This window comes from Wolffia australiana, chromosome 7 (genome assembly GCF_029677425.1).
Source record: "Wolffia australiana isolate 7733 chromosome 7, ASM2967742v1".
NCBI classification, from domain to species: Eukaryota; Viridiplantae; Streptophyta; class Magnoliopsida; order Alismatales; family Araceae; genus Wolffia; species Wolffia australiana.
In genome coordinates this window covers 14,813,950-14,836,843 of record NC_135841.1, presented here as the reverse complement: position 1 = coordinate 14,836,843, position 22,894 = coordinate 14,813,950, and the positions used below count along the sequence as shown (strand labels likewise).

At 40.3% G+C, this 22,894-nt stretch overlaps 1 protein-coding gene across 1 annotated transcript in view; it reads left to right on the top strand.

Annotated features, from left to right (window-relative positions):
• The window catches only part of LOC144705125 (phosphatidylserine decarboxylase proenzyme 2-like), a 38,788-nt gene extending 20,354 nt beyond the window's left edge, over positions 1-18,434 (top strand). Inside the window, exons 12-21 of the mRNA XM_078577665.1 lie at positions 4,480-4,591; positions 9,490-9,590; positions 9,737-9,784; positions 11,334-11,480; positions 17,189-17,284; positions 17,376-17,450; positions 17,535-17,627; positions 17,790-17,876; positions 17,981-18,031; positions 18,126-18,434. Of these exons, the coding sequence (XP_078433791.1) occupies positions 4,480-4,591; positions 9,490-9,590; positions 9,737-9,784; positions 11,334-11,480; positions 17,189-17,284; positions 17,376-17,450; positions 17,535-17,627; positions 17,790-17,876; positions 17,981-18,031; positions 18,126-18,269 (954 nt within the window). The 3' untranslated portion in view covers positions 18,270-18,434. The remainder of the gene's footprint in view (positions 1-4,479; positions 4,592-9,489; positions 9,591-9,736; positions 9,785-11,333; positions 11,481-17,188; positions 17,285-17,375; positions 17,451-17,534; positions 17,628-17,789; positions 17,877-17,980; positions 18,032-18,125) is intronic.
• Positions 18,435-22,894: the final 4,460 nt, after the last annotated feature.

Sequence of the window (22,894 nt, the reverse complement as noted above, 5' to 3'; positions counted from 1 at the left end):
AGAGGGGTGATGAAGATAACAAGAGAGAGAAGGAGAGACTCACGATTAGCACTTAATTCCTGCTTTTCCTCAATCATAGCCTGGCTTAAATAGGATTCGTAGTGGGCTGGGCTTGGTTGGGCTTCGTGGGCTGCTGTTGGGGCCTCAGAGTGTAAACTCTTTGGCGGATCATATCAGAAAGAAGAGGTCTTTCCTTGAACATCTATGGAGCACGATGTTGTATTTGGAATTTGAGTGACTTTCAATCGACAACACTATGAAGAGAAGCCTGTCTCTATAAGAACCCTTCTTCCATTGCCTCCGATACCTGAAAAAGCTAAATTCTCTGGTACGAATTTCTGTTAGTGGCAAAAAGTTTATTATGTTGACAATAAAGTCTAGTTGTTTGAATAAACACTGGGTGAACGACCAAGTGGCAGAAGATAGCCCAGAGTTTAAAGCCTGGGATGCAGAGGAGTCCTTCATCCAAACCTGGATTCTTGGCACTTGAGCCGCTGTATGACAAGTTTCACGACTTTGATCTTATGTGACACTAGAAATGGTTCCACAAAATGTGGGATCAGAACCACACAAATTGTTCCAAGAAAAACAATATCTGGATGATTTATGCTCTCATTGAACAAGGTCAAGAAATGACACAAGGTAACTGGTCTATTATGGAATATGCATGTGAGTTCAAAGCACTTAAGTATGAAGTAGATTTCTATTGGCCTGTCCAATCTCCTGACGAGCTAAGTAGGCAACACACTGTTAAATACCAGATCCTTATATTTCTTGTAGGTGTGAATCCCGTATATGAAGAAGTGAGGATGCAGATTATTCACCTGGAGACAGCACCAACTTTAAATGAAGCTATCCATTCTCTCATGGAGGAGGAAAGCAGAGTGAAGGTCTGCTCTGTTGATGAGAGACATGACTCATCAGCCTTGCTCTCCAAGTGAGCTCTTCCACTAACTAAAGCACAGGAGGAAGAGCAGAAGGTGAAGGAGCATGGACTGAATTATCCATTTGCAAAAAATCTGACTCAAGAAATGGACTGAATTATCAAGGAGGATCCGAGAGATAACCTATTTTGAACCACTGCAAACACAATCGGCATACCAAGGAGATTGGTTTCAAGCTCCATGGATATCCTGAGAGGAAAGGGAAAAATAAGGAGGTCAATGTTTCCAAACTCAGGGAGCTGAAGTGAGTGAATCTCAAGGGCTTCCCAAGAGCGCAATATACGCATCACTCAAAGAAGACATGGCTAAGCTAACGGGCATGCTTAGTGCTTCATTCTTCATTAGATGCGGTGAGTGAGCCATCTCTTTTGGACTTCGTCACTATATTATTCCATGTTGGTCCTGGATATTGGGGCCACCTACTATATGACCTCTTACAATGTTAAATTTATCACATACATTAGAATTGATGGTCAGATAAAGTTTATCACTGCTGGTGGAGTTTTTCAGGTGGCTGGTATTGTTGATGCTAAGCTGGATAGACTGGGAATTGTTAAGAATATTTTACATGTCCCAAAGTTGAAGGCCATGCTGCTTTCCCCTCAGAATTTGGTTTTTGGTACATGCTGCTCAATCATTCTGAATTGTGATGGATATTTTCTTTATTAGGCAGGGAAGTCTTAAAACATTAGGGGTGATGGAGGACTGCTATGTCTGAAGGAGAGAGATCACAAGTGCTTTTCGGCAGATAGTCACCTCTAGGGCCAAGGGAATCAGAAGAGTAGGCTGAAGAGAATTTTATTGCATCACAACTGACTAGGACACCCATTTTTTGAAATTCTCAAATGTTTATTTCCTCTTTGTTTTTTTGGTGTTGATGTTAAATCTCAAGTCTATGATGCATGTCAACTAGACACACAGAAGAGCTGCTTTTAGCCATGTTGGTGAACCTACTCAAATTCTATTTTATTGGTGTGCACAATTACGTCTGGGGGCCCCAGCTAGTTACACATTGACTTTCTCATTAAAGGTAAAGTTAGAAATCAGCCAAGTACTGAAGAAGTTCTATGAGATGATTCCGACTCAATTTGGGGTCACCATAAAAAGGTTCAGATCAAACAATGCCAATGAATACTTTGCAAATATAATATCTGATTATTTTGAGCAGAGGGATATCATTCACGAATCGTCATTCACCTCAACGAATTGTGCTCATTGAGAGACGGATCCGTTATGTTGTGTCGACTAAGGAGTTTATTACTCCACCAAGATGTCTCCAATTTTACTGGGAAGTGGCCATCCTTGTGAGCACTCATGTGCTTAACTATATTCCATGAAAGACTGTATAACATGTATGCAACTTTTGTTACTTTCGAGTTGGGGTCTGAAGAGGCGAACCAACAGACTGAGGAAGGTCTTCATTGGCCTATTGCATTCTGTAAGGGGATGTGGCGTAGTGTAAAAAGTTATTGCATTGTCAATTATCTGTCCTATGATCTCTTAAGTCATGCTTATCAAACATTTCTCGCCAAGGTTGATAAAGTTGAAGTCCGTTAAGTCATTTGAGCAAGCTCTTCGTAGCACTGAGTGGAGTCAATGGCAGTGTAGAAGAAAAATGACACTTCAGAGCTGGTACTACTAACTTCTTGTGAGAAAGCGGTTATAGGTAAATGGGTCTATACTCCCAAATTATCAAGAAAATGCTGAACTGAAATGCAATGCGGCTCAAATGGTAGCCAAGGGTTTTACACAATCACATTGAATCAATTATTTTGAAATGTTTGCTCAAGTTGCCAAAGCTGGATACTGTATGGATCCTTCCAGCCGTGGCTGCTTACAGTGATTGGAATATCTAACAATACGACATGAAGAATGCTCTTCTCCATGATGAACTGGAAGGAGTTTACATGCTCATACCTCTTGAATTCACACACGTCCTTAAACCTGCTACAGTTTGTAAACTAAAGAAGGCCCTCTATGGTCTAAAGCAGTCTCCATTGATGTGGTTTTGAAGATTTCCCAAGACTATAAGGAAACTAGGGTATTGTTTAAGCAATGAAGATCACACCCTATTCGTCAAAAGTCAAGTGTAATGAGTAGCAGCCCTAATCATATGCGTGTATGATATTTTAATTATCGTGACTGATCCTGTCGAAGTCAAGGATCTCCAGGAATCACTTGCAGCAGAGTTTGAGATTAAGTCATTGGGGAGACTTAAGATATTTCTTGGGCATATTTATGTCACAGTAGAAGTACATCTTTTGATACTGGTGTGTAAACCTTTTGATACTCTGGTCGATCCAAACACAAAGCTGGGGATCAGAGAGGAAAGTCCACCAATAAGTGGGGAGTCATACTCGGCCTGATACTGCATTTGAGGCGATTCGGCACTCTCAGTGCGTGCACGAACCTGGTGAAGTACATCTACAGGCGGCTCATTGCATTCTGGCATACATAAAAAGTACAACTGGCCAAGGTGTGCAGTGCAAGAGAGGGATAATTAAAGTGTTACAGTTTACACCGATGCTGATTACGCATGCTTTGTAGACAAACAGTCGACGTGAAGGTACTTTATGTACGTGTATGGGAGCTTGATGAGTTGGAGAAGTAAAAAGCAACATGTTGTTTCCATGTCTAATGCTGAAGTGGTTTATGTTAAAGCATCTGGATCAGAGGAATCCTATGGGAGATTTAGTTCCAATCTGGGAACAGGGTGTGTATACTGTGACAAAAAGTCAGCCCTCGCTACCTGGTTCAATATGATTACACAAAGTATGTTGAGATCGATCATCATTTCATCAGAGAAAATATTGAATCCTGGATTATATATCTGGTGTTTGTGGGATTCACCAATCAGGTTGCAAACATTTACTAATGGGGCTTCAACCCTACGCATTCTTACAGTTAGTTGGCAAGCTTGGCATGGACAGCATCCGCACCAAGCTTGAGGGAGGATGTTAAACAGAGGCCTTCACTGTACTTTTTATTTCAGTGTTTAAGTGGCTTCTTTATGTGAATCAAGTCACTTAAACTCTGGCAGAGCCTGGGCCCACTCTCATGGGTATTTAAACCCCAGACTCTGAGTTCAAAATTAAGTTGTTTTCTTTCTGAAACCATAAATGTGGAGGGTGGCAGGTGGTTTGTTCTAATCCTGCAGAACTGATATAATAATACTCCTGCAGAACTGTTTAAATACTCATGGGTATTTAAACAGTGTGTTTGATTGTTATGGAATTTGATGAAAGAACATATATTTATGTGGAGACATTTCATCAGGCATCAGGTTTAGATACTATATCAATGCTTGTATTCCATAAATATGCCCACTACTGTAAAAAACTGTGTTCTGATGCATTGCATTTTTTAGGCTTAAATGTCGATTTTGTGAGACTGCCTGTTTGGTCATATGTCATTGATGGAAATCTATTTGTTTCCTAGCAATATATGATAGAACTAATGAATTCTAGTTCCTTGTATTGTTTGTACTGTTATGATTGGCATGTGGCATTTATCCTAATCTGTGTGATTCTTTCAGGTGTTTGATCGTTTAACTAAAAGACTGGTGGAAGAACTAATCGATGGAAAAATTATTCTATCCATGAGGGCTCTTTACCAATCAAAAGTTGGCCTTACTCTGATGGATAAAGGTATGGGTTTCGCATTAAAAGCATTAGTCTGAAGTCAGCTGACTGGATTAACATAGCTTATGAATACTTGAGAAAGTCCTGCTTTATAATCTATTGGTACACATATTTTAGCTTTTAAAACTCTAAGGCAGCACAATAGAACTTTGATCTCTGATATGATCCTTGATCTAGGCTCGTATCGGAGGGACGGTAGACGGGGAGGTAAGGTAGAAGTTCCCGGGGGTAGAGAGGAGAACGGGAATGGTCGGGGGAGGGCCGAGCAGAGGGGGTAGGGATCGGCTGGGGACGAGCCGCCTGAAGACGCGGTGAAGTGGAGACGATCGCGAGGACGGGGATCGTAGAAAGAGAGAGAGAAACCAGATCTGGACTTGGTGAGGGGGAGACAAGGCACTACTTCATTCTTCTTCTTCTTTCTTGGCTGCCCTCCTAAACGGAGGGCATCCCTATTTAAAGGGAAATACATAATAGCAAGTGACTAAAATGCCCCTGTGGGCTAAATGACGAAACTACCCCTAAATAGGTTTAGGATCCTCTCCAGGATCCTATCAATCTCCTACTCCTGAAAGTTAACCTTATATCTGTCAAACTTTGGATGATTGAAGCGAGTGACGAGGCAGGGCAACAGGAGGAGACCACTGTATTGGTAGTAAGGGAAGAAACTCTATAAAATAAGTAGAATAACTCACTTCCAGTCTCATTCTATCTACCGTATATTGAGAGGTATACTATCACAGTTTTATCCCAGTATGGAGTAACATTTTTAACCCAATGTTGTAACATCCTCCTTAAATCTGGAAATGATATACTTCATTGGGAACTTGGAGGTTTAGTGAAGGGTAGTAAAAATGTGCCAATGATAAGGCACATATAATGACATATCATCACCTGCTGATGTGGCAATGGTTGATGTCATGGAGTTACGTGCTAATTGGGCCTGTATGACAGTGTGGCCTGTCTGATGATATGGCCCACCTAAATGGTTTCCCCATTGAAGCACCTTTCTATGATGTGGCCCCTCCTCTGCTGATGTGGCTTCTCTACAGACATGTTTCTCTGCTTATGTGGCTTCTCTACATATGCGGCTCCTCTTCTTACACGACTTCTGATGGTTAGGCACTAGCACAAACGTGTAGCTGCTGTGTTCATGTGATGAGATGGAGGATAATTGGTGACGGTCAGGATTGTGACGTATTGTTTGTCATGTATCCCATCCTATCTTACACCCCCAAATTTTAATATAATCAATCATAGTTTCATCACATGTCACGTGCCATTACATCCCTTCTTCACCTCGTCACCGGTCAGCATCCCCATCAGCTACATATGACCATAAGTAAATTAAAACTTTTTTATTTTATTCTTAAATTTAGGACTTTTGATACCTAAGTTCTTGCAATTTGAGATAATTTATTACAAATAATTATTTTTTAGATGTCCTCTCTCTCACTCAATCTCTCACTCCCTCTCTCATTCAGTGTCTCGTTCTTTCTCTCAGCCTTTTGCTTTCTCTCTCTCTCTCTCTCTGTGTCCTTAGTTCTGGTTCTCTCCCCTCCTCTCTCTCTCTCTGCTTCAGACTTGTGTTTCAGCCACATTGCCAGAGTTGCGGCCGACACCTGTAATCATGTGAAGATGGAGAAAGGAAGATGGAAAGAGAGGAAGAGAGAGAGAGAGACAGGGAGAGGGAGAGAGAACGAGCGAAAGGGAAAATAACAAGAGAAAGTGGAGAGGGAGAAAAAGAAAGGGAGAGGATTGGAGAGAGAGGGAGAGGAACAAGAGAGCGCATTCATTCTTTATTTATTTCATAAAAATAAAATCTAATTACAGCATGTGTATTATATACACATTTTATATCACTGAAGAACCCAGTTACCTACGTCATCCGTGTCAGCAGTCCTGTCGTGTCAGCAGTCCTGTCGTGTCGCGTCATCTGACACTATCAAAATCTCCTAAAGCATCTCCTAAAGCATCCATTATATTGTCGCGTCATCTGACACTATCACGTCACCCACAGCAGTCAGCTTCCAATCACTGCCGAGGACAACTTACGTTCTGCTGATGCCTGCTGTAGTTTGCACTGTAGTCTAAATGGAGTACGTACCGTGGACAGACCTGGTCAGCCCCCTATAATGCTGAGGTTTCTAGTCCTGCCAACACCTGGCTTATGACACTCCGTCATGTTCAAATGTGTGGTCATTACTTGGTCAAGGACAAGGGTTTTGATGTGTTCACTGCCATGGTGCATGCCACAATTAACATTTGATCAATGCCAAGTTACTCAGCCGCAAGCAATGCAATGGTCTTCCTTGCGGTCATACCCACCATCCCCACTGTGGTCATTGCCCATGGTCAGCATCCCAGGATAATGCCACAGCCAACTCCTGGTCTGTGCTAAGTTCATTTGTTTTAGACTGCTGCAGTCACTGCCACAGTCAACTCTTGGTCAATGCCAATGTCCTCTATCATGGTCTACCTGTTGCCAACACCCTAGTCATCTCTGAGGTTCTGTCACAAAATAACCATTGTCAGTGCCGATGTCCTTTGAGTTGGTCGACACCATGGTCTGGCATTGTGATGGCAACTGTCAAAGTCACAGTTAAACCATGAAAATGTGGTCACCTCAAAGATGCGCAATCTCTGTCTCCTCGAGGATTCAATGTTGTAGCTTTGGTAGATGCTTAAAATTTGAATAACAGGGCAGTCCTGAGAAAGACCAATGTCATAACGACCCCCGTGTTGTGCAAATGGCGCCTTGGGTGTTGCTTCATCTCCTAATTCGTGCTGTCAACGGTGTGCCCTATGACTCTTTTTGGATGACACCTAGCGGGTGTAAAAAAGGCGCGCTCGCTTGTGCTTAGTGTACCAGCCTAACTGTAGCACACCCACTTTCCTATGGCACGGCCACATGGCTACAACGCATTGACTTTCCCAAGGCATGCTTGCTTGTCTGCAGTGTCATCACTTGCTCTTATTGTGCGGCCACAAGCTTGTCTGCAGTGCCATTGGTGCTTGTAGCAGCATTCTGGCCCGTAAGCATTGCACCCATACCTTTTATCAATCACCCACATTGCACCTGCTTTTCTGTGGTGCACCCATGCTGCTATGGTGGGCTTATGCATTTTTCCCAACCAACACAGATGCATCTGCCTTTCTGCAGTTGTCACATGATCAAATCTTGAGCTATGAACAATGTTCGGATTGAACACGTGCCAGCTCAGTGCTTGGACGAGAACACCGAGCAGCCTTCGATTGTGCAGCTGAAGTCTTGCACAATAGCTTTAGAATGCTTGGAGATTGAGGAGAGGGTGGGGAGCAGCCCCGTATATGAATTGGGTCATTACATTATCTATCAGAATGTATTACATCGTAGTCGTAGTCATTACATGTGGAAACACCAGGGATGATACCAAAGTAACGAGACGAGGTGCTGTGTGATTGAGTAGTGGCGCTCCTGCGCCTTGAGGCCCGCAGCCCTTTGCACGCACCTACCGGCATTGCCGCTAGACGCGTGCCCCCAGGCCGGGCGCCTCGCGCTCATGGGCATTGACACTTGACTCACCTGCCAGGACAACTCCAGCCTTGACGCTCTTGCGCTACCAACACCCGCGCAGACACCATCGTGTGCGGATCTGCTTAGGCGCCGCTGTGCTTGGCACCCCAAACTGGGTGTTGTGCGCCCAACACTAACTGTGGGGGAACCGCGTGGCCCACAACCCGCTTGGCCTTCTCTGTGTGCCAATGCATTAGTCTCCTGGCAAAAAGTCCCCCCCCTCTTCCTCGCACAGTGCCCCGCGCGCGAAACTTGCTCCTCTGCCACCAGCATCCATGCCGCTTGGTAGCCCTGCGCACCCAGCTCGCGCGCGGCCTTGCCCTGATCCGCCGCCATTACGCACGACTAGCATGAGCACCAAATAGGCCTTGGCTTTAATGATCAGGGTGGGGTGTCACCACCCTGACGCGTGTGGTGTTTCACGCTTAAGGACTTGATCCCAAATCCTGACTCCAAGTACACGGACATATCCTCACAATAAGCACGCAAGCCTTTGTGCAGAAAATGCCGCCTACTTTGGGGGCTTACATCAGTGCATACACACTGTCATGGTGCTATCATACATTTTATCAAATGCTTGGGATTCACTCACGTTACCATGGTGGATATCACTGATGTACAACCGTACATTACATCAAACATATGGGTGCACTAGTCTTTCTGTGGTCTGTTCACGCTGCTACAAGATGTTCCCACAATTATTCAAACATTTGGTGTGCATCTCCCTTTTCACGACGCAGCAGCAATGCAACTATGCATTTCTTCAAACATTTATATTGTACCTGCCTTTATGCGGTCCGCATGGCTGCTGTGATGAGCCCTAAACATCTGTCAAGTCCTGCAGATTGGAGTTGTCATCATAATTTCTCCCGTAATGATGTACATATAATAGGCTTTAGTATCTTTCAACTCAATTTTTTGTTCACAATGCTGGTTAACAATTTTTTTTCTCATTATTTTGCAAAAACTATTGAGATCATTATCTTTTAGATTTCATTTTGCAATTATGGGTTATATAATTATGAAATACAATGCAGTTAGTTTTCCTTTCTAAATAGATGGACTGTCTTCATCTGAGAATGACATTTGGACAAACTAATTTTTTGGGTAAAAATGCTTTCTTAATGATAATTGATATCAAATGTTTGGGTATTTTCATTGGAATTATATAACTTTATCATATCAAAAAATTCACTACAGTTTTTAGCCTCATCTCCTCGATTAGACGATAAACTTCTTCATTGTTTCATATTTTCTTGTAAACTTACTTTTGTTGCTGAATATTCTCATAATGCAATTCCTAGGTGTAACATAATTTCCAGGGTCATTCATGACGGTTTATTCTCGACAGGCACTAAATCCCTACTGCAAAGCGTTTCAGAGAAACAAGGAAAAAAAATGAGTTCACCTGAATCAGTAAAGAAAATTCCAGAATTTATAGAGTTTTTTAAGGTAATGTATCTGATTTTGTAAAATTCTTTCATGGAAGAGTAACTGATGATCCATTCTCGTGTTATACCTTTTCCTCATGTTTGCACATCATTTATATCATGATTGGTATTCTCAGGATTTTACCATTCACATTTAATTCTTTTCAGGATCAAATCAACCTTGGAGAGATGAAACATCCGATTGAACATTTTAAGGTATGCTGTAGCATGATGCCCAAAGTGAAAAAAATAACTATGTTATCGTGTTTGATATTCTCAAAGAAAAATCATCTTTTAATGTCTGATAGCATTGTGAGTTGATCTTCTGATACCTCCTTAAGTATTGATTTGGAAACTTCGTGATAAACTTGCTCGAACATATTTCCCAAAATGAAAATTCGAGAAGATTTATGAAACTGAATTTCCGGAAACCCCGAATACGTTCAGATCACGGGAAAGATATGATCTTGTAGTAGATGCGGATGGGATATATGACCAGAGAATTGAAAAAGAAATGGGAAATACAATCCAAGAAGGACAGATTAATCCTTTTAATCAAATGGTCACAGATGTCTTCTGCGTGTCAGCCTTTGGCGGTAGCTGCCTCCCATCAAGTAATGGCTTCCTTGCAGAAAAGATATGTCCTGCTCCCTCCCACTCCCCTGTATTCATAGGCCTCCTTCGTGTGACCACTTATCATGGTCTCTTATTGGAGTGTGATACAATCCTCTACCCCCAAAGGGTATCTTAAAAATTTTAGCCCAATAGGGGCATTTTAGTCATTTCATGTTTACTTTTCTTATAAGTAAATTTGGCCTCTTGGCTCACTACCTCGATCCTTCCTGTCTCGGTCCCATTTCCTTGACTGTCCATCGATCCCCTATCCCCGTGATCATCTCACCAGATCTTCTGCCGGCTCTCCTCCAATCTGATCCCTACCTTTACCGTTCCGTTCTCTTCTAGTCTCTGACGATCCCTGTCCCTGCGATCGTCAACCCTTGACTGCGTCATCAGGCGGCTCGTCCCTGGTTGATCCCTGTCCCATCTGTTCGACCCCTCCTATCACTCTCCTACCCAGGGAATGTCTACCTCGCCTCGCCCTCTACCCTCCTTTCGATATGAACCTAGACTGAGGTTCTTATCAGTGTGTTGCCAGTACGCTTTTGAAAATAGCGTATCAGCTTATAATAGGCAAAATGATATCTTGGAATTTAAATTCTTATACAAGAATGCCAACGGATAGCAGGTCCAACTTCCTGAGCCCATTCTCAAGAAAGGCCAACTTTCATCGAAGGCCTCTTTTTTAGTCTTTAGTACCCTTTTATGCCCCTTCTTTTCTCCTTCTTGTCAATAGGCAGTTATTTAGTTGTCACATGCTCCTGTACATTCCAACTAAGATACGCCGTTTACCATCTCAGACAGTTTCCTCTTCTTCTCTTCATATTTCTTCATCTCTCTTATGTAGGTAGGCTTATGGACTATACATATTTTTTGTATCATCATCAGACAGGCACGTAAAATCTCCTGGGAGAGGGAGAAAGTATTTAATGGTATTTCAGGGAAATATAATTCCCCTCAAGATACATTTGAGAATCCACATTATGAACATGGTCACCAGTTGAGATATTTTTTGACCCTAATTCTTGTCTCCAGGCTTTATTACTTTGACAGATACATAACGCTCCTTCTTGATCTCACTTTTAGAATACTGGAATTAAATTTTTTCATGAGATATCTGTGTTTAAAAGGTTCTTTTTTCATGCAGACATTCAACGAATTCTTCATAAGGGAACTGAAAGATGGAGCAAGACCCATTGCATACAAAAATCAGGATGATATTGCAGTTTGTGGTGCTGATTGTCGTCTCACAGCTTTTGAATGCATTGAGGATAGTCAAAGGTTTTGGATAAAGGTGAGACTTTTATCTGCTCGTTTATAACTTTTTTGACTATAAAATATTTCTTGGGAATTTTTGTCATTCAAATTTGAAACGAGTTTGATACGACCCCCACGTATCTAGTCCTTTTTCATCATTAAGCCCAATAGAGGTATTTAGGTCATTTGGACCTCTTTGTAATCCCTTTAAATAGAGCAGCCCTCCCTTTAGGAGGGCAGTATTCCAGATATGTGTTTGGCTCCCTCCGATAACGTCCACTCCGCCGGATCCCTCACGTAGGCAACGTTCACTCCGCCTGCCCCCACCTGCCGTCGTCCATCCCAGCACGCCGACATCCATCCCGGCGCCCTCTCTCTCCCTTCTCGTCTTCTCCCGATATGAACCAACCAGGTTCGTATCATGTTTGAATGATTTCATTCTTGTTTTGATTGCTTTTAATTCCTTTGGATGTTCACAGCTTTATTTTTAAAAAAATTCTGCTTCAAAACAGAGAAATGCACCTTTTTTGTATTCTGCTTCATATTTTTAACTTACCTAGAGAAATATTTCCGAAATAAAAACTTATATAAGGAATTTTAAGGTTGACGCTGAGAGATTCCTTTAGGCTTACTTGAGAATGAACTAGTTATTGTTGAGATAAATCTTCATTGTTGAGAAGTGGGCACAGCAGAGAAAGGGAAACAAAAGACGGTTTCAGTGGATAAGGCTCAAGCAAAAGCTATTGAGGATATGCCTCAATTTATTGGGAGAGGGTTTATTGGACTTGAGTTTTAGGAGAGCTGTTATGATATATGACCATTAACAACAGTCATACTATCAACTCTCACCCTCAAGTTGCGAGTGAAGATCTTGCAGTCCCAGATTGCTCAGTAATTTGTGGCAATCATCAAGTTAGAAAGTCAGCACACTGTTGACAATATTTGATTTAAGGTGTTCATACATTTTGGAATTGAGGTTTTTCCTTTTGATGAATTCTTTATCAATGTAAGGCTGCTTGGTTTTGTCACATTCAGCTAGTTTGGGAGGTATGGTTATTTATGGCTGATTTATTGTCACAGTGATGTTGAGTACTGCCCAATAGTTCAATCTTTACTCGTTTTGGAGGACTTTGATCCAAGAAGTTCTCAAATTTCGTGGAACTCTGCTTCTGTGCTGGAATAAGTTAAAAATATTTTGTGCTCTGGTAATCAGATTCCCCTTAAGAAGGTGAAAAAATCAATAGAGTAAATTGAAAAATTGAGTAAATGATTTTTTGGAAGAGAAGCCTGTATAATATGATACCCTTCAAGTACAGTGAACTCAATGGTCTACCTGAAAGTGATTACACCTGGTAAATTGGCATGGGATATTGCCAGAGAAAGAAGTACCCGGGCACTTATGAGATCTGCAAATGCTATCTCCCACCAGCTTCTGATACATACCTACTTTCGCCAATCTGAACTCTCCAATTGTGTCAAGCCTCTAATTATGGTTTATAGGGATTTTCAAGATGGCAGTGAGAAAATCCAGTTTGCTCCAAAACATTTTAACTATATTTTTTCAAGGTAGTATCATTTTGTAGCGCGAGCACCTCGACCCTTTGGAAATAACAGAGTCGACCCCACCTCTTCACCTGAAATTCTTTAGAACTGCATAAGTACTTAAGGCATTAATTTCACTCCAGTTATTATGATGTCATCTGAATAAATAAGTACATTGGATATTCCCCGAATTCATAAATATTTTGTGATCTCCGTTACTATTGAAAGTAATGAAGTATCTTCATGACCTGTTAAATTGACAAGACCAGAGCAGGGGAGATAGTTTGAACACAAATGAGGACTTCCATAACTTTCTTCCCATTCTTGAGGAATTTCCTGCCTGATTTTTTACCGGGAGTTAAGTATAAAAATATATTCACTCAATTGGTAAGAACCTCTGAGATCTTATCAGAGGATAAGGAGAAGTGGCAGTTAGAGCGGTGCCGGCGACTCTGAGGAAGGGGAACAATGCCGAGAAGATCATCAGCAGAGGGAGGTAGATGACAGGAAGAACATTGCAGGAGGAGATCAGAGAACTATCAAGTAACTGACAAAGATACCCTAGATATGATGGGCCTCCCTTCACAATTTTTACCTGGTGGTAAGTACGTAAAAATATCTTCTCTCAGTTTTCCACACAGGCATCCATTTTCAACATCAAATAATTGAATTGTGTACCCCTTGTGAACTGCCAGTTGCCGAAGAGAAACATTAAATTTCCAGGTTTAAGTGAAGAAGCATTGCTACATTCAAAAACACTATTTATATTGAGTAACTTTTAAATACGCTATGGAGCTAGGATTTAATTTAAGTTGATGAGTAAAATTGTATGAAACATTGGCATATGAATGCAGGGGAATAGGCTGACTGCAAGTACGAACCCAGGGTGAGGAAAGTACGAACTCAGTATCTCCATGGGTGATTTATGGTAGAGTCCTCTCTCCCGTTAATGTAAAAGAAGATACTTCAGGATGAAACCCAAACAAAGTATGGCCTCCTGTCTAGCCAAAATATCCAGGAAGGAAACACAGGGAGAGATTTGGTGAGGGGAAGGAGCGACAAGAGGGTGCCGGCGCCTCAGGGGGAGTCACTCCGCGCAGCTAGCTCTTCGAGCATTCCATCGCCTGGAGGAGGGCAGGAGAGAGAGAGAGAACGAAGTAGGTTAGGGTTCAGGGAGGTTCAAGAGGGAAGGGAAGGAGAAGATCGTACCACTTGATGACTGCCGTCTTCCCCGTCGCTTCCCCACTTTTCCACTGAGCTTGCCTCCGTGACCTCTGCCCTAATGGGCTCAGTTGTAGGCCATGGGCCCTCTTGTGGCCCATGTCTTTTCCTCTGGTAGACCCGTAGTGGGATCCTAACAATTTATTGAGTAGGATGGGAGTTACAACAAAGTTAATGAAATGTGTGGGCGTTCAAAATGCTTCACCCCACATAAATTTTGGTGTGATCGGCTCTGAATGATAAGATTTCTTCCCTTATCAACAATGTGACTGGTTATCTTTTCAAACACCCCATCTTGTTGGGGTGTGTTAACGCATGATTATCCCATTCATTTGTCAGGACTGTAACTAAAAGTTAAGATAGTCCTTAATACTATCTGACCTTAAGTTCTTGAACTGAATTCCTTGTTTATTCTAAATTATCTGTATAAATCACTTAAATTCACTTATTTCTTGCCATTAGTTACACACAAGAGAAAGGACTGTAATCATCAATGAAGCTACAAGCATCAACAGCCAAAAGGACTTCAGACTGGATGTGTACCCTTTACATCAAAATGGACTCAAGTGAAAGGGAAAACTTGTCTTCCAGAGTTACAAGGACCATTGTTCATATTTTAAAAACTGATAGACAGTGCACCCTAAGAGTTCTAGATTCTCCCTTTTAAACATTTCCTGGTATTATATGATCCTGTCACGATCTATTCCCTCTCTGAAGCCCGCTTGGGGCATTTTCCTCTTTGAATTTCCCTTTAAATATGTAGCCCTTGGGGAGGGCAGGACATGAATCTATGATTGAGTATTTTCCCTTGGTATCTACTATGTAACCCGAAAATGTCCACTCTATCGTATCTCTACCCCACCGGCAATGCCTACTCTGCCACTCCTTCATCTGGCCTCCTCAGTGTCGTCCATCCCACCAGGGCCTTTCACTTCTTCCTCCTTCACGGTACGTTCCCCAGGGGGCATTGTATCAGATCTGCCATCAGGTTTATCAGCAGGCGGCCTGACGAGTACAAGCCAAATATAAAGGGTAGCCATCCCTCCAGAAGCAGTTGACAGAAACACATCTTGAGCGGCCTCTCTCCTGCCCTACCCTTGCCTCATCTTTTCCGTAAATCCTAACCCCGAGTTCCCTACAACTCCTGATATGATACAAAAAAAGATATAACAGGAGAAGGTCAAGAGACAGCTGAGAAAACGATGCGAGTAGTGAGGGACCAACTCAAGAGAAGGCTGAGTAAATCTTGATTCTTGTGAACCTTCCCATTCTTGTCTCTTTCTTTCTCCTCGCCGGACCTGATCGACCCTCTCCCATCCCCAGAGTATGATGGTGCACCCATATTAGTGGAGCCTTAAGATAACATTTTTTCTTGATAGGATCCCAATCATTGACTTCTCATCTTCCTTGACCCTGGGATTTTCTCTCTTCCTGGCCTCGTCCTCTCCTCCTCCCCCTCCCTGTGTTTCCTCTCTGGGCCGTGGAACCTTGGCTAGTCTTTGAACTATTGTATTTGCATTTTGGTAAAGGTAGTCAGAATTCTTTCAGGAATAGCACTCCCTTCAACTCCCCACGTCACTCATTCCTGCAAACGCCATCTTTACACCAGCATGAAGTGGTGGCCTTTCTTTGCCTTTTTTCTCCCATCTTCCACCCTTTTACCAGTTTCTCTTTGGACACATTGTGGAAGGGTTTTGGTTCTCATTTTGATAAATAAGGACTTGGTCCAGCTGTGAGCCCAAACAATATCAGGGAAAAGACCTTTTCGTAGAAAATGGAAAGCCATTTCAGATGGGAGATGAGAGATAGCAGGATGATATGATAACAGTGGGTCTTGTAACTGTATTCTTGCGGCAGCATCTTGTAACTGTATTCTTGATCCTGGCAGGATGGATCCCATTATTTGTAATGTTTCATTTCATGTATGTCTTGATGCTGCACGTATCTTGCATATGTCCTGGTTCTTGTGCCTTGTTAAGTCTTTGGGAGGTTAATATCAGGTTCCTTTTAGGGAAAAAATCCTTTTAGACAAAAATAAGGGTCTCCAAATATTATGTGACGCTGTAGATGTGTTAATCATTATGGATGGCTCCCACTGCTAGTGCCCTTTACTGAGTTGTGTCCTGCTTGTCTCCAGCTGATGAACAGGATGATGTGGCTTGGTACAGGCCTTGTTGACTCTATCACCCTAGTCTTCTGTTTGAGCTCCTTGTATGAAAGGAAAGACTCATATCCGTCAAAGACAACTTTATGATATGGTTTGTCGACCAATTGTCAGATAGGAAACTAACTAATATTCTGAAAATAAGCATGCAGAACTTTAGGCAACAGTCATTTAGGTGTTGTTCGAATTGACCTTATCCCTGTGACAGTTAGTAAAGAACCATTGAATTTTTGTACTTTTCTGTAACAGTTTCAGGGCTGGTGTGGAGTAAATGTGAAGCATCATTCATGTATTCAAATACATCAGAATTAAAAATCCATGAGTTCCAAATTATTGGATTATAAGTGCTGAATAAAACGGGGACATTTTACTTGTCCATCATTCCAGTTTTTTAATCATGTCTGAGCTCATCCTCTCTCTCCCCCCCCCCACCCCCAAAAAAAAAAAGAAGAAATAATTGTCCCGGACAAGAAGATGGTAAACTTTTTGGGAACTTAATTGCACTAGCATGTATTATGTAGATATGGAGTCATGCCTCCATTTACCTGAAGAGGGGTTTTCATTTTCATGTTCTAGTAGATTCGACAGGATACATAGACTGTTAATAATGGTCATAGAGGGGGGGAATTATCTGCAAATACAACAACAAAATGGTGGGTAAAATAAAAAATAACATTCTCAGCTCTCCCCAAAAAAAAAAAAAGATAACTTGTCAAGATAAAAATTTCTGAAATGTTTTTAACCAAGGAATTATCTTTCCAGACTCAATTCATAATTAAATCTTAAAGTTTGACTTTAACTTTGAATATTCATGTCAGGGGCGCAAGTTCTCAGTTCGAGGTCTTCTTGGGGCGGAGACCTTTGAGGATGTATTTGAGGGAGGATCCTTGGTTATATTTCGATTAGCTCCTCAAGTAATCTTTGTTCAGCTTCCCTGAAGAAAATCATCTTTTACTTCATTGAATACGATGGGAAAAAAATTTACTTCGAGTTTTGATTGTGCAGGATTATCACCGCTTTCATTCTCCGGTTTCTGGGGTGATCGAGAAATTTATTGATATACCTGGATGCCTGTACACGGTAATTATTTTGAGTCTTGCTAATCACTCTTGTCTTTTAATGATCCATTAGGTAATGTTTTATTTTTATTTTTTGGTTTCCCAGGTTAATCCCATTGCAGTTAACAGCAATTACTGCAATGTTTTCACTGAGAATAAACGAGTTGTTTCTGTCATATCAACCAAAGAATTTGGGAAGGTATAGTTCATGGAAAACAACTTTGAGATATTTCCCTAAGTTTTGTTCCAACTTATTTTCTCATAGAAACCTTGCACTGCTAAGAATTGGCCAATTACCTATTTAAATCTTGAGATTAATATAAAAAATGCTGCCAAATATTTAATATATGAGTCCTGGCAGGTGGCTTTTCTTGCCATAGGTGCGACGATGGTAGGTAGCATCACATTTGTGAAGAAAGCGGGGGATTTCATCAGTAAAGGAGATCAGGTCATATTTTCTCATAAGCCCTTGTCATATTTTTTCTTTCAACTCGGACTCATCTGCTTAGCGTTTGGTGATGTTGGGAGATTCATCTGTGCATTTATTTACAGTTCGGATACTTCTCATTTGGTGGGAGCACGGTCATTTGTGTCTTCGAGAAGGTCCACATAATATCTTCCTTGATCCATAATTACTATATATTTACTCATTTACCTATCTTCTAACTTAAAAAAACGATTGCATTGGTCCATGCAGGATGCGATAGAGATCGACAAGGATCTTCTATCAAACAGCAAGAGGTCCCTAGAAACACTCGTCCGTGTAGGGATGACACTGGGCACCTCTCGTAGGACCCATGCCCATCTACCTCGCATTGAAGATTGCGTCTTGAATACCTGAACTGGATGATTTTATTCAAGAAAAGGAGAAAGAAGAGAAGAAAAAGACAGACACAAAAAATGGTTAGTTAACTGAGATTGTATTCTGAAAATTAAGCTGTTACTTGTGGGTTTTTGTATTTATGATAAAATATTAGTGGATTATACCTGCACCGTTATCTCTTCATATCTATCTTTTATCCTATCTTTTATCTTTTATCTCTTCATAGAAATTATTTATTACATAATTTCTATCTTTCAACTTATTTTAAAAGCAAACCACTAATTTGATGAGTTTTGGTATGTGTTCTACTTTTTCATGTCCACGGTTAAATTAATCCTATAGGTCAAGGATGATGCTGATGTGGAAACCCTGTCATTTAACTCCTTAACACAAGAATCTCTCTATCATTTAACACTCTCCATCGTCCTCTCTCAAATATCTCTCCATCATCTAACTTTCTCCATACCTGTCTCATATCAATTTCTATAATTTTGTTTGCTCCATCGCTCTCTCTCATCTCTCTCAACTCTCTCGATACTCTTGCTTGATCCATTGCTCTCTCATCTCTCTCTCTCAATCATCCTTTTTCATCTTTATCTGTATATTATTTCACTCAAACAACCACCTAGCTCATCTCTCTTTATCATCCCACTCTCTTTTTCACCCTCTCTCACTCAATCTCACTCACTCAATCGCCCTTGCTCATCTCTCCCAATCATATCACTTGCTCCATCACTCTGTCTGATATATCTCTCTATGTTTATCATCTCGAGCCCTCCATCTCCTCTCCCATGGCTCTTTATAACCTCACTATCGCCATAGCCTTCTGTGATCTTTCTCTATTGTCTTACTCTCTGATTAAGAATCAGCAAGTGTAGAAAACAGAAGGATATCAAAGAGATCTAGAGATGAGAGTGCAAAGAGAGTAAAAGAGAGAAGATTAAAGATTAGGCTTTAAGGACATTTTAGTAAAATAATTTAATATGTGCTTTAATGAATGTTCAAAGTAATGCATGCCTTAATAGAGGTGATCAAACACAATAGGTCCTTAGTCAACAACTTAGAGTGATTGTAAGTGAAGGCCAAATAGTGTCCTTAATTGTATAGAAAGGCTACTTGGTTTCACCGTATGGTGAACAAGTCAAATTATAGATTTTATGACTTGTATTTTTTATGACAAGAGGATAAAAATATTTGTGTAGATATTTGTATAGATTTGACCTCATTTGATTGGTTTAATGACTTTGTCAAATTCCTGATTACTACCTTTGGTTGTTTAAGGCTAAATTTATTGATGAGTTAATGAAGGTTTAATAGATGAAGATATTAGTATCAAATGATGACATCTGGAGTAAAATGATGTAGTAAACATAACTTAATTCTTTAGATTTTTTAAAGCTGAGTTGTTGGTATAATGGCTAATTTTAGTATTATTACTTGACAGATGTTTTGAACTTAAAACATAATGGTAAATGTAAAAAATTGAAATTAAGATGATTTTTCATTCCATAGTGTCCAGTCAAAATTAATACATCTGACTGTTGGAGTCTTGATAAATTACTAGTATGCCCTTTCAGATTTCTAAGTCCATATAGACAGTTTATAGCTCTAATTTCAAACCTCCCCTTCTTGCTCTCTAAAAATTGCAGTACAAAACCTACATACGTATTTCACTTCTTGAAGAAAGTTCCAAGCAGTTTTTCAGCATTTTTTCAAGACGATATTTGTTGGTAACATCAAGCTGAGTTTATAGAACTAGGAATCGTGTTTTTGGTGTAGGGGGATTCAAGGTTCAAAGGAAAGAAGGCTAGCCTCCGAATTTCAGGCATTCTTGATACGTGCGATATGTTTCAATCTTTAACACATGTTTTAGATTGATTTTGAGTTTTTCTTCAAGCTATAACTAGTTTCTTACATTCATAAAAATCCATAGAACTTTGAATCACATATTTGGGTTGAATTTTGGAAAGATTTACAGGTGTTTGAACTTGGATGCGGAGGAAGTAGACGGTTGACTAAGAACATGGAAAGATCAACCTCTAGATATTGAATTGATTCTATTTGAATATTTTGTCTGAGATAAGAGTTGTTGGTCATCGTGTTACAAATCTATACAAGTTGGAATTGTATCATTTGGTGCAATAATGAAGAATACATTTTTATTTTAAACATAAAATGTTAAATACGAATCAATGAATTTCATCTAAAGAGAAACATGGAGGAGAAGAGGACTAGAAGAAAGAGCGGCCACAAACAGGGAGGCATTTCTGCAGTGAAATCATAATTATAATTTTCAAGTTACTATCTCTGAAGTAACACATTTCTGATCTAAAAATATTCTTGTTCAAATACATGAAATTACTCCTTTTGAATACTAGTTACATAGACTGATTGTGTACTAAATGTTGTTGAGGAGAAATAAATTATTCTGGTTAGATATTTGAGGCATTCACATTAAGGCTTTGGGGCATATGAATAAGGCTTTAGGGGCCATACTAGAGATGGCTTCTATGGCCAAGTTAAAGTAGGTCAAGCGTTGTCGTTCCATGGAAGACTTGAGGGGTTGAGGATGGCAAAGCTTCACTATCATTTTGGTTTTCTAGTATCCTTGTTTAGCTTGATTTTCATGTGATTTTCTTTGGGGCATTTACACAAACACAGATAGTGCACATCATCACCTTTGAACGGATACCTCAAACAACATTAAGGATTAGCCTAAACTTTCTAAAAAAATAACTGTCTCTCATTTCCTCTGCCTCATTTCCTAGATTTTAAAACCCTATGTATTTCCTACATAACAAAGAAAGATATAAACTAGATAGAGAACCTAATTCACCCTAAGTTACTAAAACTTACAATGATGAATGGAATAGGACAAATCACATGACCTAGTATTTCCTCTACATGTTTGTGTTGTACTTGTATCTTTAGCCATGGATTTGAAAGCATTGTAAAAATTACATCAGTCAGCTCTTAATAACATCTGGTGGGATGATGAACTGGAATGATGGTGCAGTCATGGGTGGCAGTGCCGCCTTTTGGACAAATGATGGTATCTTGGTGATTGATGGCCCGCACTGACCTTGATCATGCCTACTCATTTATAAAACTCTCTCCCATATCTCTCCCCACTGCTCTCCCCCTTTGTACCTCAAATCTCACTTTCTTTTTTCCTCTTCCATTACTTTTTCTCCATTTGTCTCATATCCCCATTTTCTCTCTTTCCATCTTTCCCTATCTCTCACTTTATCTCTTTCGCTCTATCTCTCTCCATTTCTATATGATATCTCATTATCTATATGAAGATAAGTTGGTGATGTCATTTAGAGAAATGAGATAATATTAAGATAACATAGGTTCTCACTTCATTCAACCGGATCCTCAAAATAAGATCCAGAATTAGAAGTGTATAAGATAAGGAAGAGAACGCAATATGGGGTTTTTAAACAATAACAGTTTGTGAAGAAGGTAGAGATTTAGAGGGAGGTAAGTGACAGATAATCTATCTATTTTTAGGGTATTTTTATGTCTGATAATAGAACCTGATCACTAGTTAACTTCCTTCTTCGATCAAGACAAGGGCTGGTACATTTCGCCCTAGCCAAAGAGATTTAAAAGAACATAAATGAAGATCAATGAAGAATGAAACTAAAACTCAAATAAAATACTGGGATAAAAGTTGATCCAAGGAGAGCTCTACTCAAAGTGAAGACTGTGGTGGAGTATCTAAGAAAGAATAAAGAGAGAAAATTAGGGATTTATACCTTGGTAAAGGGGTGAGACAATTCCACTTTTATCCCTAAGGATTGCTTAAGTTTTTTTAGTTTTGGGGCTCCTCTTGTCAATCCATCCATATGGAAAGAGGATACAATGAAGAATTAGCCCTCAAAATTTGAGCTCAATGCAACTGTTGGATCTTCAGATATTAATGTCCGAATCTAGAAGAATCTAAAGCGTTTGATCCGTTTGGTCATCTCTCTCGCCACAAAATTTTCAGAAAAACTCCAAGGAGAATTAAAATTTGGAAAAAAATATACACAAGAAAAATGAGGACTACTTGATCGAGCGATTCACCATAGAGTTATATGAACAATCGGAATGGGGTTTTCTCAAAATTTTCTACCTCATTGAATTATGCAAGGTGAACAACTGATATCCTCGAAACAAGAATTCATCTTGTAAATCAAAACCCTTCTTTGTATTTCCCTCATATGCCTTCTAGGTATTTTCAAAATCTTCATCATTTACATACAACTCCTTCAGGTGCTCAAAATCAAACACTTCAGTTCAAAGACTTCCCCACAAAGCAGTCTTGCAACTTAAAGCGGCAGAAACCTTTTTGGATACTCCACACTTGTGCTTGATAACAAATGAAGTGTTGGACAAAGGAAAAAAGTGTGTGCATGCGGGTCACTGTAGTCTGGCAATTCAATGACTTCAAAGCATGGCAATTTGTGAATAAGACAAACTCACCCTAGATCAAGTAGTGCTTCCATGTCTACAATGCTTGCACCGCTGCATAAAATTCAAGCTTTTATGTTGTGTACTTCTTTCTTGCATCATATAGCTTCTCATTATAGAAAGCTAGTGGACGATCTTCTTGGGACAACACTGCTCCAACTTCATGAACTATGACATCCCAA